This window comes from Helobdella robusta (genome assembly GCF_000326865.2).
Source record: "Helobdella robusta unplaced genomic scaffold HELROscaffold_3, whole genome shotgun sequence".
Lineage (NCBI taxonomy): Eukaryota > Metazoa > Annelida > Clitellata > Rhynchobdellida > Glossiphoniidae > Helobdella > Helobdella robusta.
This window is the reverse complement of record NW_008704501.1, coordinates 4,322,639-4,336,756: the sequence shown is the minus strand read 5'-3', so window position 1 is coordinate 4,336,756 and position 14,118 is coordinate 4,322,639. Positions and strand designations below refer to the sequence as shown.

The 14,118-nt window shown below is 29.2% G+C and overlaps 2 protein-coding genes across 2 annotated transcripts in view; both read left to right on the top strand.

Moving 5' to 3' along the window:
- Positions 1-137: 137 nt before the first annotated feature.
- HELRODRAFT_186423 (hypothetical protein) lies at positions 138-3,717 on the top strand (the record flags this gene model as incomplete). Its single annotated transcript, XM_009021346.1, is given in 8 exon segments — positions 138-183; positions 457-524; positions 635-697; positions 1,458-1,588; positions 1,802-1,853; positions 2,072-2,140; positions 2,865-3,473; positions 3,493-3,717. The coding sequence occupies 7 exon segments, from the start codon at positions 138-140 to the stop codon at positions 2,961-2,963; spliced, it is 528 nt and encodes a 175-aa protein (XP_009019594.1). The 3' UTR covers positions 2,964-3,473; positions 3,493-3,717.
- Positions 3,718-5,810: 2,093 nt separating this feature from the next.
- The window catches only part of HELRODRAFT_65256 (hypothetical protein), a gene marked incomplete at both ends in the record, with an annotated part of 28,007 nt that continues 19,699 nt past the window's right edge, over positions 5,811-14,118 (top strand). The window contains 6 exons of the mRNA XM_009021345.1: positions 5,811-5,915; positions 6,793-6,923; positions 7,366-7,501; positions 7,720-7,800; positions 9,299-9,349; positions 10,255-10,353. Of these exons, the coding sequence (XP_009019593.1) occupies positions 5,811-5,915; positions 6,793-6,923; positions 7,366-7,501; positions 7,720-7,800; positions 9,299-9,349; positions 10,255-10,353 (603 nt within the window). The remainder of the gene's footprint in view (positions 5,916-6,792; positions 6,924-7,365; positions 7,502-7,719; positions 7,801-9,298; positions 9,350-10,254; positions 10,354-14,118) is intronic.

Here is a 14,118-nt window from a genome sequence, read left to right as displayed (position 1 = left end):
AATTTCATTTCAAGCATTATTCATAAAATTATACCTCAGTTATATTTAACCAAAAATAATGTTTTTTTTTCTAAAAAAAAGGTTTATGCACGAAATGCCAGCAACAAATAACAGGACTATCGAATGCATGCCAGGCCATGGGCAACTTGTATCATTCCTCTTGCTTCACATGCTGTTCTTGTAGTTAGTCTCGTTCTTTTTTTGCCACATCTTCATCTTTTTCTTCATGTTCTTGTATGTTTTTCATGAAAATTATTTGCCTCTGTTGATGTATTTGTCATCAAACTTCAGCTCAATGTCCTACATTACACTTTCATTCTTGCAAATTCTTCAAGAATTAGTCATCACATGATTTGTTGTGTTGTCCTTCACTACAAGAATTTTTCATTTGTTTTTTTTGCACTTTATTTGATTATTTTCATAAATATTCAACAAGTGTTACGCTTATTTTTGAAGGTCGGGCACTGAAGGGCAAGGCCTTCTACAACATACAAGGCAAGGTTTACTGTGAGGATGACTACCTGGTATGCTTGCATTTTTATCTTTGTGTTTTATCTACATTTTATTTTATATCTTTCTTTTAAAAATGTGCGTATAAAGTTACTTACATAAACATTTTTTTTCTCATAAACAGTATTCAGGATTTCAGCAAACGTCGGAAAAATGTGTCATGTGTGATCATTTGATCATAGATACAGTTGGTGTTTATGATTCATTCATTTAGTCTGCCATTCTTTTCATTTAATTACCTTTAAATTAAATCAATGTTAAAGTTTTAGCATATCTTATGTAGTCGTTTCCTCATTTCAAATGCTTGATCTGTGGAATTAAGTGGTGTAATATATAACCCAAGAAATAATTGAAAAATAGTAGTGTTCATAGCGTTGTTGGTTTCTAAATACAATACTCTTGAGAGTGTGTTGAGGCAAGTTTCAACAGAGTAACACACGGTAATGGAAAAATAGTTGAATATAATGCAATGTGTATTTAAAGTTGTAATTGTTGTAGTTGTAAAGTTGTAACCTTTATGGTGAACAGTGTTAAATTTATCTGCCAGTACACCCATGCTCTGATTGTCATCAAATGGAATGAATAAATAAAGTGAATGTGTCATTAAGCTTCAGAGAAATTTGGTTTTGAAAAATTGAGGATGTTTGCTCGCAGCGTTATTTATTGAATGTAATAATAAAGGTTGAGAAATTTTATTATGTAGTTTCCACATTACAAATGTTTAGATTTGTTGAAATCAGTCATAAATTATTATATCCTCCTAAAAATTGTGCTAATGAGGGAGAAATATTCATAAGGAACGAAATTTGGTTTTGAATAATTGAGAATGCTTTCTTGTTAAATGCAACATTGGTTTATATTGATATTAAGAGATCTTACATTAATTAATTAAAAGATTAGGAATTAATTGATTAATTAATTAATTATTATAAAACACTCAATTAAAGATTTTGCAAGCGATGGGCAAGTCATACCACCCTGGTTGCTTCCGGTGTTCCGTGTGCCACCAATGTCTTGACGGGGTTCCATTCACCATTGACGTCAATCACAAAATTTTCTGCATCAGTGATTATCATAGGTTACTTTCCATCAAATGCATCTTTTCACTTGTAAATAAACAAGAGAAGTTTAAATGTTTTCATTAAAAAAAATTATTGTTTGCATGTTTTTATTTATTTAAACTATCTTTTCAATAGATTATTTTTATAGTATAACATTTTATTTGATTGTGATTGTGAATTACGCTGAACAATAAATGCTACTTTTTTATCACATTGATACAACAACACAGCATCTATGCGCCGAAATGTGCCTCATGTGGTCTCAGCATTGTTCCTAAACAGGTTTGTTTCTCATTTTTACATTTTAATGTTCCCTTATTATTGATAAAACGATTTAGATTTTTGAAACTATATATCATTTAATGTATTATATAGACTTTTTTAAATGATTAGGTTATGGGTGGTTTTATATTTCATAAAGGTTATATGTGCATTTATGTATGTTTTTATTTATTTTTTAAAATTATTCTCACTCTGATGAACATAAACGCTAACATTAGGGCAACGATGGTACCGTGAGGGTCGTTTCAATGGACAAGGATTTTCATGTAGAATGTTACAAGTGCAATGTAGGTTCATTCCTTTCATTCAACGTTCATTTCTACTACTTTTCATCTCATATGTGCCTCAATAGCTCAATGTTCAAACTAGATCATTGTGTGAAATATTAAGTTACCCTGTTTTTGAGTCGAAAAATAAGATTAATGGTAAACGTTTGAGTGGTTGATGTAATGCAACTCACACAGTTGAATAATTTTAATTTAATCGTCCACATATCATAAACAAACGTACCTAAAAAATGTATAGCACAAAGGTGGTGATTTATAAAAAATTATAAATTTCTGAAGCATTTGAGAGTTAATTTATGTTTTTCTATTAGGATATTTTTCAGTCAATGCATTTCATTTTATGATCAGGATGCCTATGATTTATTAGTCTTAAGTTATCTTAAATACCAGTATTTTTATTTTTAAATTATTCAATGTTTTCAAAATCATTTCTTATTCAAAACATTCAGAATTTTTTAATTTGAAAGGCTGCAATGTTTCGTAACATGAATTTAGTTTAAGGGCATTAAACTTTGAAGCCTTTAACTTAATTTTGTAGTTTTTTCAGTGTTAAGGTTAGGGAAGGAGCTTGTTTAGAATTTAAATACTTAGAGTAGGTAGAATCTGCCAAGACCAGATCATAAACAGAAATTAAACGTCAACCAGCTTTAACACTAAGCACACAGTACATGCCGTCACTATTGAAATTTAGCACATCTTTAATAATGTTTGTACTACGTTTTAGGATTGTGGTGTTCAGTTGACAGATAAATCGGACAAACTCTGCTACCCTCTTGATGATTTATTACTTTGTCGGGATTGCCATCTGGCCAGGATATCATGATCACATTATATTTTTTTTCTTTTTCTTTTTTACCGTTATTTTCACAGTAAAATGTTGATGATTTGTTGTTTTTGTTTTTTTTTACATTAATAAAAAAAATTATGTTAATATAAATAAAAATGGATTTGTATTTATTCTTGAATGAAGTATTATGTAACATATTTTATTTTCTAATGATTTAAAAATCTGTTTCTACGTGATAGCACTATTATTAATCTTTTTTCTGAATCTTCATAATTTTAGGCCAAGAAAAGCAAGTTTGCTCTTATTTATATTTGTAAAAATTTATATATATGTGTATATATGCATATATATATTATATATATATATATATATATATTATATATATATTATATATATATGCATTTATACGTACATACTTATATGTCATAAACGATGTGCAAACGTATTTATGGCATAACGACCTACATTGCTATTTATCTATTCATCTTATAAACGTACCTCTTACGATGAAAGAAGCGAGATTGAAATGAAAAGCGACAATCAGACCGATCATCAAAATTCACACTGATCATCAAAATTCACACATGGCCTTACTGACAATTGAGTTTATTCATCATCATCTTAAATGACAGTTACTCTCTCTATATTAGCTAATGTTATTTAATTTAGTTTTGTATTTATACTATTGAATTTGATTATACATGAACGTTTCAAAGTGGTGATCTTCATATTCATTTGTGCCTCTGTACATTTTTTGCAGTTTGCCATTCTATATAAAATGTAAAAAAATATGAAAAAAAATTATTTTGTACCTGTTGACTGTGTTTGTTTGTAGTTATAATATAAATGACGTGAATGTCAAATAGAATTATTTAATTTCAAGGACTTCATCTCTTTCTTGTTTTATCTTCATAGAATGGTGATTGATAAGAAAAAGAATAAAAATATTAGATTATTAACAGTGTAATGTATATTTTAGTAACAATAATGATTGGTGATGGAATTTATGTCAGGGCCGACGTTAACTTTGCAGCCATCATCAACGAGATTGTCAATGAAACACAACCCTTATTGATCAATGTTTCAACAATAAAATTTCAGTCGTACCAACTGCCTTAGAGTGCAATTTTTGCTAGGAATACTTATCTTTGTTAGTTTTTAGACATAAATTGTTATCATTTAGAACAATTCACTATAATAAATCAATTATTTTTGAGAATGTGGCGCTGTTATAGTGAATTAGGTTGGTAGTTTGTTACCAGTTTCTTACTCAATCTTCTGAGCATGAAAATATAATTTCGTAATTGAAATTTGCAAGTTAGAATCTGCACACTACCCAAACCCATTCCGACATTGAAGTATTGTATGTTAATTCATATCAAAAAATAAGTAAACTATAAAATTTTTGTGACACCATCCTTAGTTTTAGAAGATGAAATAACTTGTGCTAAAAGCAGAAATAACATAAAATATAGAAAACCTATACCTGAAGAATGTTTCATATAGTCGCAGACTGAATTATGCCATGGTTATGACACTGTACATTTATATATAAGAGTTGTTGACAAAAGTAGGATAATTTTTCATATTTGGAATTCAATTTTATATATATTTTGTGAGTCGACCTGAATTTACAGATACGTGAGTTTATAAAGGGTGAGAATTTCCGACCTGCTGCCTCGGAAATTTTCCCTATATATATATGTATAAAACATACAAATATATATATATATATACATACAAATATATATATACAAATATATATATATATATGTATATATATACATATATACATACATATATGTAAAAATAAATAAATAATAAGCAAGTTTGCTTTTCATATTTGGTTCTGTTGTTGCGTGCAGTTCGCTTTTCGACGGTTTTTCAAATTTGTTAACAATTCGAGCATTATATTATTTTGTAAAAAGAAATATCAATTGATTATTTTCAAGTAATTTTTTTTTCAAATTTTTCAATTGTGCGAAACGTTAATTATTTTTTATCCTTTCAAAACTGTTTTACTGTTAGAATTTTCTTGTTTATTTAATAAAATTTAAAAAAAAATTAAAGCTTGTTTTTTTTTATTCTTATAATATAATTTTATAATTTTTCAATATTTGATTTCAATAATGCAAATATAAAGCTCCCTTAAAAGCACTTTTAACTAATAACTTTAATTTTTAATATTTTTTTTAACTGTTTGTTTTAAAACTGTTGTTAATCTTTAAATAATTAAATTAATTAAAAACACTTTAAGGTCTTAACTCTTACGCACTGGAAAATAAAATGTTATAAAAAATAAAAAAACCTAAATAAAAACCTTCTTAATTCTTTCTTAGAAATTTAAATTGCAATGAAATTAACTATGATTAATAATACAATCCATACATACTGAATACTATGAGTTATGACTAATTTACTAAATTTGTTTGATGAATAGATAATTATTTTTCTCCACAGGACTTTAAACAGACTACACGAAAACAGAGAGAGAGAAGCAGACGTGGATGTTGATTGTTTTGTGTTTAAAAACTTTATTAGACTTCTTAAAAGTCTATTAATATAAATATAATAATATTATTAGTTAATATAATACAAAATTATTATATATATTTTTAATTTTTAACAGAAAAACTAGTCAAGGTTTTAGCATTTATTACATTATGTTATATATGGTAATTATATGTTGATTACGATTGATATACACCTAGAATTATATGTTTAACAACAAAATTACAATCATTTGTTATCATAAGTTAACTTTTATAAGATCATATATAAATTGAAAAATTTTTTTTTAAACAAAATAAAGTATTTTAAGAATATAAAAGTGAAAAAAAATTAATTGAAAATAAATAATTTGAAAAAATGTTGGAGGGTGGAATGTATGGCCTGCCACCAAAACAGGGCCTGTATGACCCCAGCTTTGAGAAAGATGCATGTGGAGTTGGTTTTGTTGTCAGCATAAATGGCATTCGATCTGAAAAGGTACTCTTCTTTTAAATCATCAAATCATTTTTCTTTTCTTTTTAAATCACTTATTAACATTAAATCATAAATTTTTATGTAGTGTTTAAAGACTACAGATTACTTGATAAATGTACTCTTGTGTGGGTTTTGGTTTATAATAAGTATTAAATCATATCAATTGCAATTTGTTGTAGTTTTTTTTTATAAGTCAGAAGTTTTGTTTGTTTAAGTTTATCATTATCATATTTCTGTTATCAATAAAATGAAAGTATATATATAGGCTTATTATACATGTTATCATGTCATGTATTACTGAAGATTATTATTTTTTAATCATATAATACAGCTATTTGGTACTCACATAATGATTTTTTACTGGTGCAATAGTATTTTATACTTCATTTCTAATGTACATTTATGTCTAATTTTAATAATTTGTGGCAATTTTTACCTTATGTTGTTTTGTTTGCAGTATGATATTATCCATTATCTTTGTCATCTTTCATCATTTCAAAGAGTGATTTAAAGTTTAAAAATTATTTTTTATATGGCTAAAAATATTTGTCTTGTACTTACTTAAGTTATGAGTTTATTGTCTGAAATGTTGCTTTGAAAAGTTATATGTAATTGAGACTTTTTGTAAACTTTTTGGGAGGCTTTCAAGTAGAAGAACTTAAACTTTAGATCTGTATGTCTACACATTTTTGCAGAATATTTTTGTAAATAATTTATTTTTAATAAAATTATTTACTGAAAGTCATGTCTACAGCTTTTATATATCCAATAACCAATAACAGCTCTATGAATAAATTTGAATATTTTCTGTTGTTTTTTTATACTTCAAAAAACATTATTGCACAAACACATACACTCACACACACGCACGCACACACAGTTGTTAAGAGATGCACAAGTGATGATAGAGCGCATGATCCATCGTGGAGGAACCAGTGGTGATGATGACACCGGTGATGGGGCAGGCATACTCACTGGCATTCCTCATGAGTTGTACGCCTCTCACATGAAGTATGTCACTGTGACGTTTCTTTCCATTTTTTTTCTACTTTTATAAATTTTTTTTGTTTTAACATTACTTTCTTGCATATTGAGTGTAAGAGGTTTATAATATTCTGGTCTGTTTTTATAAATCAACTTGTAGATTTCTACGTTGCTTACTGAGACTTGTATGTAAATTATTATGTTGCTTACTGAGACTTGTATGTAGATTGTTATGTTGCTTACTGAGACTTGTATATAAAGTGTTATGTTGCTTACTGAGACTTGTAGGTAAATTATTATGTTGCTTACTGAGACTTGTATGTAGATTGTTATGTTGCTTACTGAGACTTGTATATAGATTGTTATGTTTCTTACTGAGACTTGTATATAAAGTGTTATGTTGCTTACTGAGACTTTTATGCTGCATATATACAGTAGTTTTGCACACACTGTACTACTATCCCACAAGGTCTCAAGATGAGTCAGTTATCTTACCAGACCTCGGAAAGTATGCTACTGGATTCATCTTCACAGATAAGGATAGGAGCAAATCAAAAGTGGCTGAGGATTTGTTCGATGAGTATGCGCAAAAATGCAAATTGAAGGTTATTCATACGTTAATTAAGTGTTGATTTTTCGGTGCGCTACTCTTAATTTTTAAAAAATTTCATCTATAAACTTGTCTTTAATTGAAATTAGAATATACAAGATAATTTTGAATGTTTTTTTCCCAATTTTTAACAGGGGATATTTGATTGGATTTTTTTGTTGTTTCTTTGGTAAATGTTTTTGTAATGCATGAAAATAAATTTTGATTTGAAAGGTATTGTGCTGGAGAACAGTGCCGACAAACAACCAGTACATAGGTGAGTTTGCGAGGCAGCACGAACCTCTCATCAGACAGGTAGGTTGCTTACATGGCAGCAATTATTATCATTCACTTTTTATCATTATAATTATTTTTTTTTCAAGTTTATTCTTATTGTGTTATATATAAAAAATTGTTTATTTACAGTTTTGCTAAACATTAAAACTGTTGGCTCTTAATTTTGGATTACATCTTTGAAGTTTTTAAATAAATAACTTAGTATCAAACTGTTCATTTCAGCATATCAACAAATAGGCCTTAGCTGACAATAACAAACAGATTACAATTTACATACAAACTTTTACAATGTATATATTATTGAAGATCATTAATTATTTATTTGTATTTACAAATTTATAGGTGTTATTAAGTGCATTGGGTTGGATTCCTACTGCTCTTATAAGACATAAGTAAAATGTTTCGAATGAAGCAAGCGCTTCTGGGAACAAACAAGTGCATGCATGAGTAAACTCTCTTTCTCCCGCTCCCCCTTCTCTCTCTCTCTCCCTCTCTTTCTCCCATACACCGGTAACGTGCCGTTAATTGGAATACACGGTCTTCATGATCATTTGTTTTTATATAAGCAACAAGACGTTTTAATTGACCTATTTGACATTGATTACATGGCTCATTGTTTTAGCATTTAATTAACTGATTTCATTCTCCAGTTGTTTATTTGCATTACTAATTGAACTCCCTGCGTTTTTATGTACTTCAAGATCTTTTTTTCATTTTGTTATTTTTTTGTTTTTTTTTTTTGAAAAATCGCTGTGACCAAAGTGCAGATGTTTTTTTCTTGTTGTATGCTTAGATCTGTTCTTAGATCTGTTTTTAGGCTCTATGTGCTTAGAAAGAATGAAGATAGAATGGTCTGTTCTTGTTGTTGTTGCAGCTGCTTCTCCTGCTGTGGCTTCTGTTCTGTCTGTTCATGTCTAGACAATTGGTTATTTTATTCCCTTGACTGAACTATGTAGACTAAACACAGTGGTGATGGTGATGATATGGGTGTGCAGTTTTATGATTGATGATGAAGTTATGCCGTAATGATGGTGATAATAATAGTGATATGATGATGGTTTCACCTCGTTTGGTGCCCTTCTTATAAATTGTATTGTGTAATAATTCTAACTTGAGATTCCTTTTATTTCCTCACTGAGGAATAGACACCTGCTTGTGATGATGATGTCCTGCAGATGATGTAATTATGATGATCCTATTTAAAGTAATGATCACATGATCACGCTATGATCTCATTTGTATGAACACTTTTATCTATAATGTTTTTTGAACTTGAAACATGGTAGATATACTAAATGTCATTGTATTTTACATGGCCTCTCCGTTGTACATAAGTCTTTTGTGCTTCATATGCGTTAACATGTAGTGCATTATTTTTTTAATTTCTGCAGCTAGCGTTAACCAGCAAGAATTGGTTTATTTGCTAATGATGATGAAAATATGAAGAACATAAAACAGTTTACTTTATTTGTTAATAACGAGCTTGTAAACATAATATAATTTATTTTTGCTACAGGTGTTTGTAACTGGAGATTGTTCCGATGATTACGAAGCTTTCAACAGACAGGTAGGTATGCTTAATAATGCCACTTATAATAATGTTCGTGATAATAATAATATTATTATTATTATAGCATAACTAATAAATTTTTAGGTTTTTGTGTTTTTTCTATTAAAGTATTGATCAGATCTAAAAATAATATCATTCATATGTCAGGCACACATATTTAATACAGGACCGCGAAATATTTTGCGTTTCTGTCGCGATTTTAAACAAAATGCCCTAACATATGTTGCTCTAATGTTATTAATCATGCATACACACATACATAAATACACGTAGACACAAACACACACGCATACATTACTCAGTGTTGTACACTTGAAACAGCATTTGATTGACATTTAATTTTAGGTATGTGAACTGCTTAATATTTATGAATGGTCTCCTCTCTACACTATTCTATCTTCATTTGTAATTCATCGCGATCAACAACTGATTGTCTCTATTTAGTAGTAATTGGTAGTTGGTGATTTTTATTCACATGATATTGACAGAATTATACACAGTTGTTGCCACTGACGGTATAATGTATTTTCGCTTATTACATTATTGCCACCATTGTCATTATTTTTCGGTAGAGTTGTTAGCTTCTTTTTTCTGGTAAAGAAATGTTTAACTAGCTTTAAACCAGCATCCTCTTAAACTAAATTATCCATTTGGATTGTTTCCATCTATGCATGAATGGATGTTTGAATTATTAGGTTACTGCTTTTTTTAACTAGAGTTTAAACTAATACTTTTTTGAAACATTCAATATGATTCCATAGACTGAGACACTCCATATAAATTATGAAATAAATTAGATCTGTCTAATCACCACACTAACTAGGGCAAATCTTAAACTAGATGTATCTATTCACCATAAACAGATACCAGCCATAATTATTTTAATGGAATTGAATTTCTAGATATTTCTTTTGAGGAAGTTGTCGTCCAACACAATCACTTCAAAGACCCGTGTCCAGTTCTACATTTGCAGCTTATCTGTTGATGTCGTCGTCTATAAGGTTAGCTTAGGATAATATAGAAATAATTATTTTAATTATAATATTATTTTATTTTTAATATTGATTTTGGTTTATAATATATATATATTTTTTATGAACTATCACACTTTTTTTTTAAATAAAATAAACATTTAAGAAAAATTTCGTTTTAATTTTTATTATCTTTGAGAAAAAAGGCATCTGTTCTGTTGTCTCTACAAGTGATTTCCATCACTGAATAAATGTGTTTGTTTCTGTTTTTCAAGAGCTTGACAATTTTTCAACTTATAAGTCCACTTAATGGGTTATCTTTTAAGAGGGCTTTCTTGTAAATATAATTTTATATTATTACATTTTTTCATAGATTTTCAACTGTGTACACTACAATATTACCTTAATATAATTGATTTACATGAAAATTTCAGAAAGCTAACAAAATTTATAAATTATATCTGCACACATGATAACGTATTAATGTTGAGAGCCTACTAAAAAACAGGTCAAATTTATTCTTAAATATTTCCTTGGTTGTTCCATTCAAATATTTTTGTTTACATGTTGATGACACTATATGCAATAGATAGGTCACGTGCTTCTGCAAAAACCTATGACACTTTTATTGTTATTAATTTCTACTTTAATTAAATTTTTAAAAGTTTATATCTCCATAGCGTGCAGCGAGCAATTTTTGTTTGCTTTGTAAACAAAATGAATAGCCTTTTCTTTACATAGTTTCTTGTTTGATCTAGTTCTTACCGGATCTGAATTGTTCAACATTCTGATTGGTTTGCAATAAATTTAGTTAATATATTAATTTTTGGAAAGTGGCGGCTAATGCAATTAAAAAATCTGTTTCTATGGCTTCTATGTTGGCTTCTACACCATTTTCTTTCTTTCTTATTCGTTCTAATTTTTTTTTTTGGACCGGATTATAGTTACACATTTCATTCATTATTGTTTTTTTTATGAAACTTGGAATGTTCTGTGTATGATGTGTTTCAAAGTGATCTTTTGCATTTTTTATCATATGATTTCAATGAAAATACATGCAACCGACTACAATCTGCATAATATCCTTTATATCATTACAGTGTTTAAAAATATTATTTTTAGCTCTGGAGCAGAAATAATAATGATAATGATGCAAAATTGTTTGTGTGATTGTGTGCACGTGTGCGCGCGTGGGTTTATATGTGAGTTTGTGTATGCGCGTGTATGTAGTTTGTGTGTGCCTGTGTGTATGCAGTTTGTGTTTGCCTGTGTGTATGTAGTTTGTATGTAGTTTTAATGTAGTTTGTATGTAGTTTCTATGTGCGGTTGTGCGTGCTGTTGCAGGTAGGCGGTTTCTTATTGACATCTTTTGCTCATGACTTTTTATTGACGTTAGTTTTAGTTCATGGTTGTTGTTTTTGACATTATCCTTTCAAAGGGGCTTGTTACTGTTCTTTGATGTTGATGTTATTATTATTTATGTTGCTGTGGCTATTGTTTGTTGTTATTTTCGTTTACTCCTCGTTCAACCTTGGCATTGTCTTGTGCATGGAAGCAGTAGTCGAATGCGGTCTGATCTACCTGAAGAAAAAATCAATAGAGTGATATTGTGTGGTGTTGCTGGTGGGTTTCATCGAGTCCATCTCTCTCTCTCTCTCTCCCTCTCTTTTTCACTTTCTCTCTCTCTCTCTTTCTCTCCTGGTAGCAGATAGGTAGGTGAGGTGGTGCATATGAAGAAGTCGCTACTTCAATTTGCACACTATCAATTTGTGTTGGGTGTACTCCAGAGCTTGTTTATATTGCCTCATGTATGTATATAAGTATGTATACATTGGTATGTATGTATGTGTGTTTGCATGCATGTATGTATGGTTTACATATGTGTATATCTGGCCGCTAGATGGTTATTTTTAGAAGAAGGCTTGCTCACACACAGATCAAATATTTATATAAGTTTTTAGTGCGTAGCCAGTTAATAACTGTGTGTGTGTGTGTATGTGTGGGTGGGTAATTTTCAGTACCTCATTCATTTGGTTCTGTTTACTGTTTGTTGTTCATTGATTTTTTAATGGGTTGTCATTGTTACTCTTATTATCATTATCATCTTTGTTAATAATGTTATTATTGTTATTGTTGTTGTTGTTGGTTTTGTTATTTGTCACCTTATGATGCATTTCTTAAATATTTCTTGAATGAATGATGAAATAATATGCAGAGGATTGTTATATGTGAATATATGTGAATTTTTTTAAATGCAACATTTTACGCTTAACATTGTTAATGGTAAAAATAACAATAACGTTTAACATTTTAACAAAAGACAAGAGGGGTGGGGATGACGATTATGGAAAAAGTTAAAAATAAAGGAAAAGAAAAGAAGAAAAGGAGAAAGAGGAGGGAGAGAGAGAAAGAAAAAGATAGAGAGTGAGAAGAAGAGAAAGCATATTGTTGCAAAACAACTGCTGCAGCCAATGATGCTTTCGTTTGTAAAGATGTGTGTAGATAAGTAAAGTATGTCTGGGTGGAGAGTTTTTCAATGTGATATTAACATCGCTGTGTATGTGTGTTTACTGTGTATATATGCGTGCGTATGTATGTGTGCGTATGTATATGCGTGTACGTATGTTTATGTGTGCGTGCTTATGTATGTTCATGTGCTCATGCATGTGTTTATGTGTGCGCACGTGTGCGTGTGCGTGTGTGGTTGTGCAATGAATGGCAGGATTTAAAATGTGTGGATGTTGATGTTATCGTACAAGCTTCTTGTTTGTATGAACGCTTTTTATATTTATTATTATTATTATTATTATTATTATTATTATTATTATTATTATGTGTATTATTATTTTTTGTTATTCTTATTGCTTTCACGTCTCTTTTATTACAACATTCATTTGTTCATGTATGAAAGTTGATTTTGTGACGAGTTAAGCATTCAGATCTGCTGATTAAAATGTTTACATTCTTTTGAAAAATTCCTTGGTCGATAATGAAAAAAAAAATTAATTAAATTTTTACGTTTTTTGAACTATTAGCTTGCGTGCGTTGTTAAGCACAAAATGGTAATTTATTTTTTTTATTGAACATTTTTAACTGGTTATTTCCTGTTTGTGGAATAAGAAAAAAATGAACTATCAAAATTTAATTTCCTCTGATGAAATTGCAAAATAAATTTATATGCAAGGTTTCCATGGGTTCATCATGCTGAATTATTATCTCACACCAGATGTCACATCAGTGTGCCTGTGTGTGTGGTGTGTCCGTTGTGTGTGTGTGTTTGTGTGTGTGTGTGTGTATGTGATTTATGTGGTGTAGTTGTGTGTTTCATTTAACCATTTTCACTTGCCTAATTATACGCCTAGTTAGACTTGCACCTCAGTTAATGTAAGCTTGATTTCTAATATATGCATCATCGTACCAGATTTACTTTATTTATATACTATGTTCTTAATCAGGTGTTCTCATTCATTCTTACATACACATTCATATACATATACTTAGATTTAAGGCCATTACTTATACCATTTTCATTAAATTCTATTGCCATAGTATTATTTATTTATTTAAATTTCTCTAATATTCTGTACATATTGTTATAACCATGGGAAGGATCAAATTACGGTATATCATTTATTATTTGGTTATTGCTATATTTGCTATATTTGTAAGTTTTGAATTGAGGATTGTAAAGAATAATTGAATCTGTGCTAAAAATCTAGGCTATATGTAGGTCCCACGTAGTCAGGTTTGGCAGTTGGGTTCCCAGCAGAGAAATCGAAGTCGTAGATGTGGTTT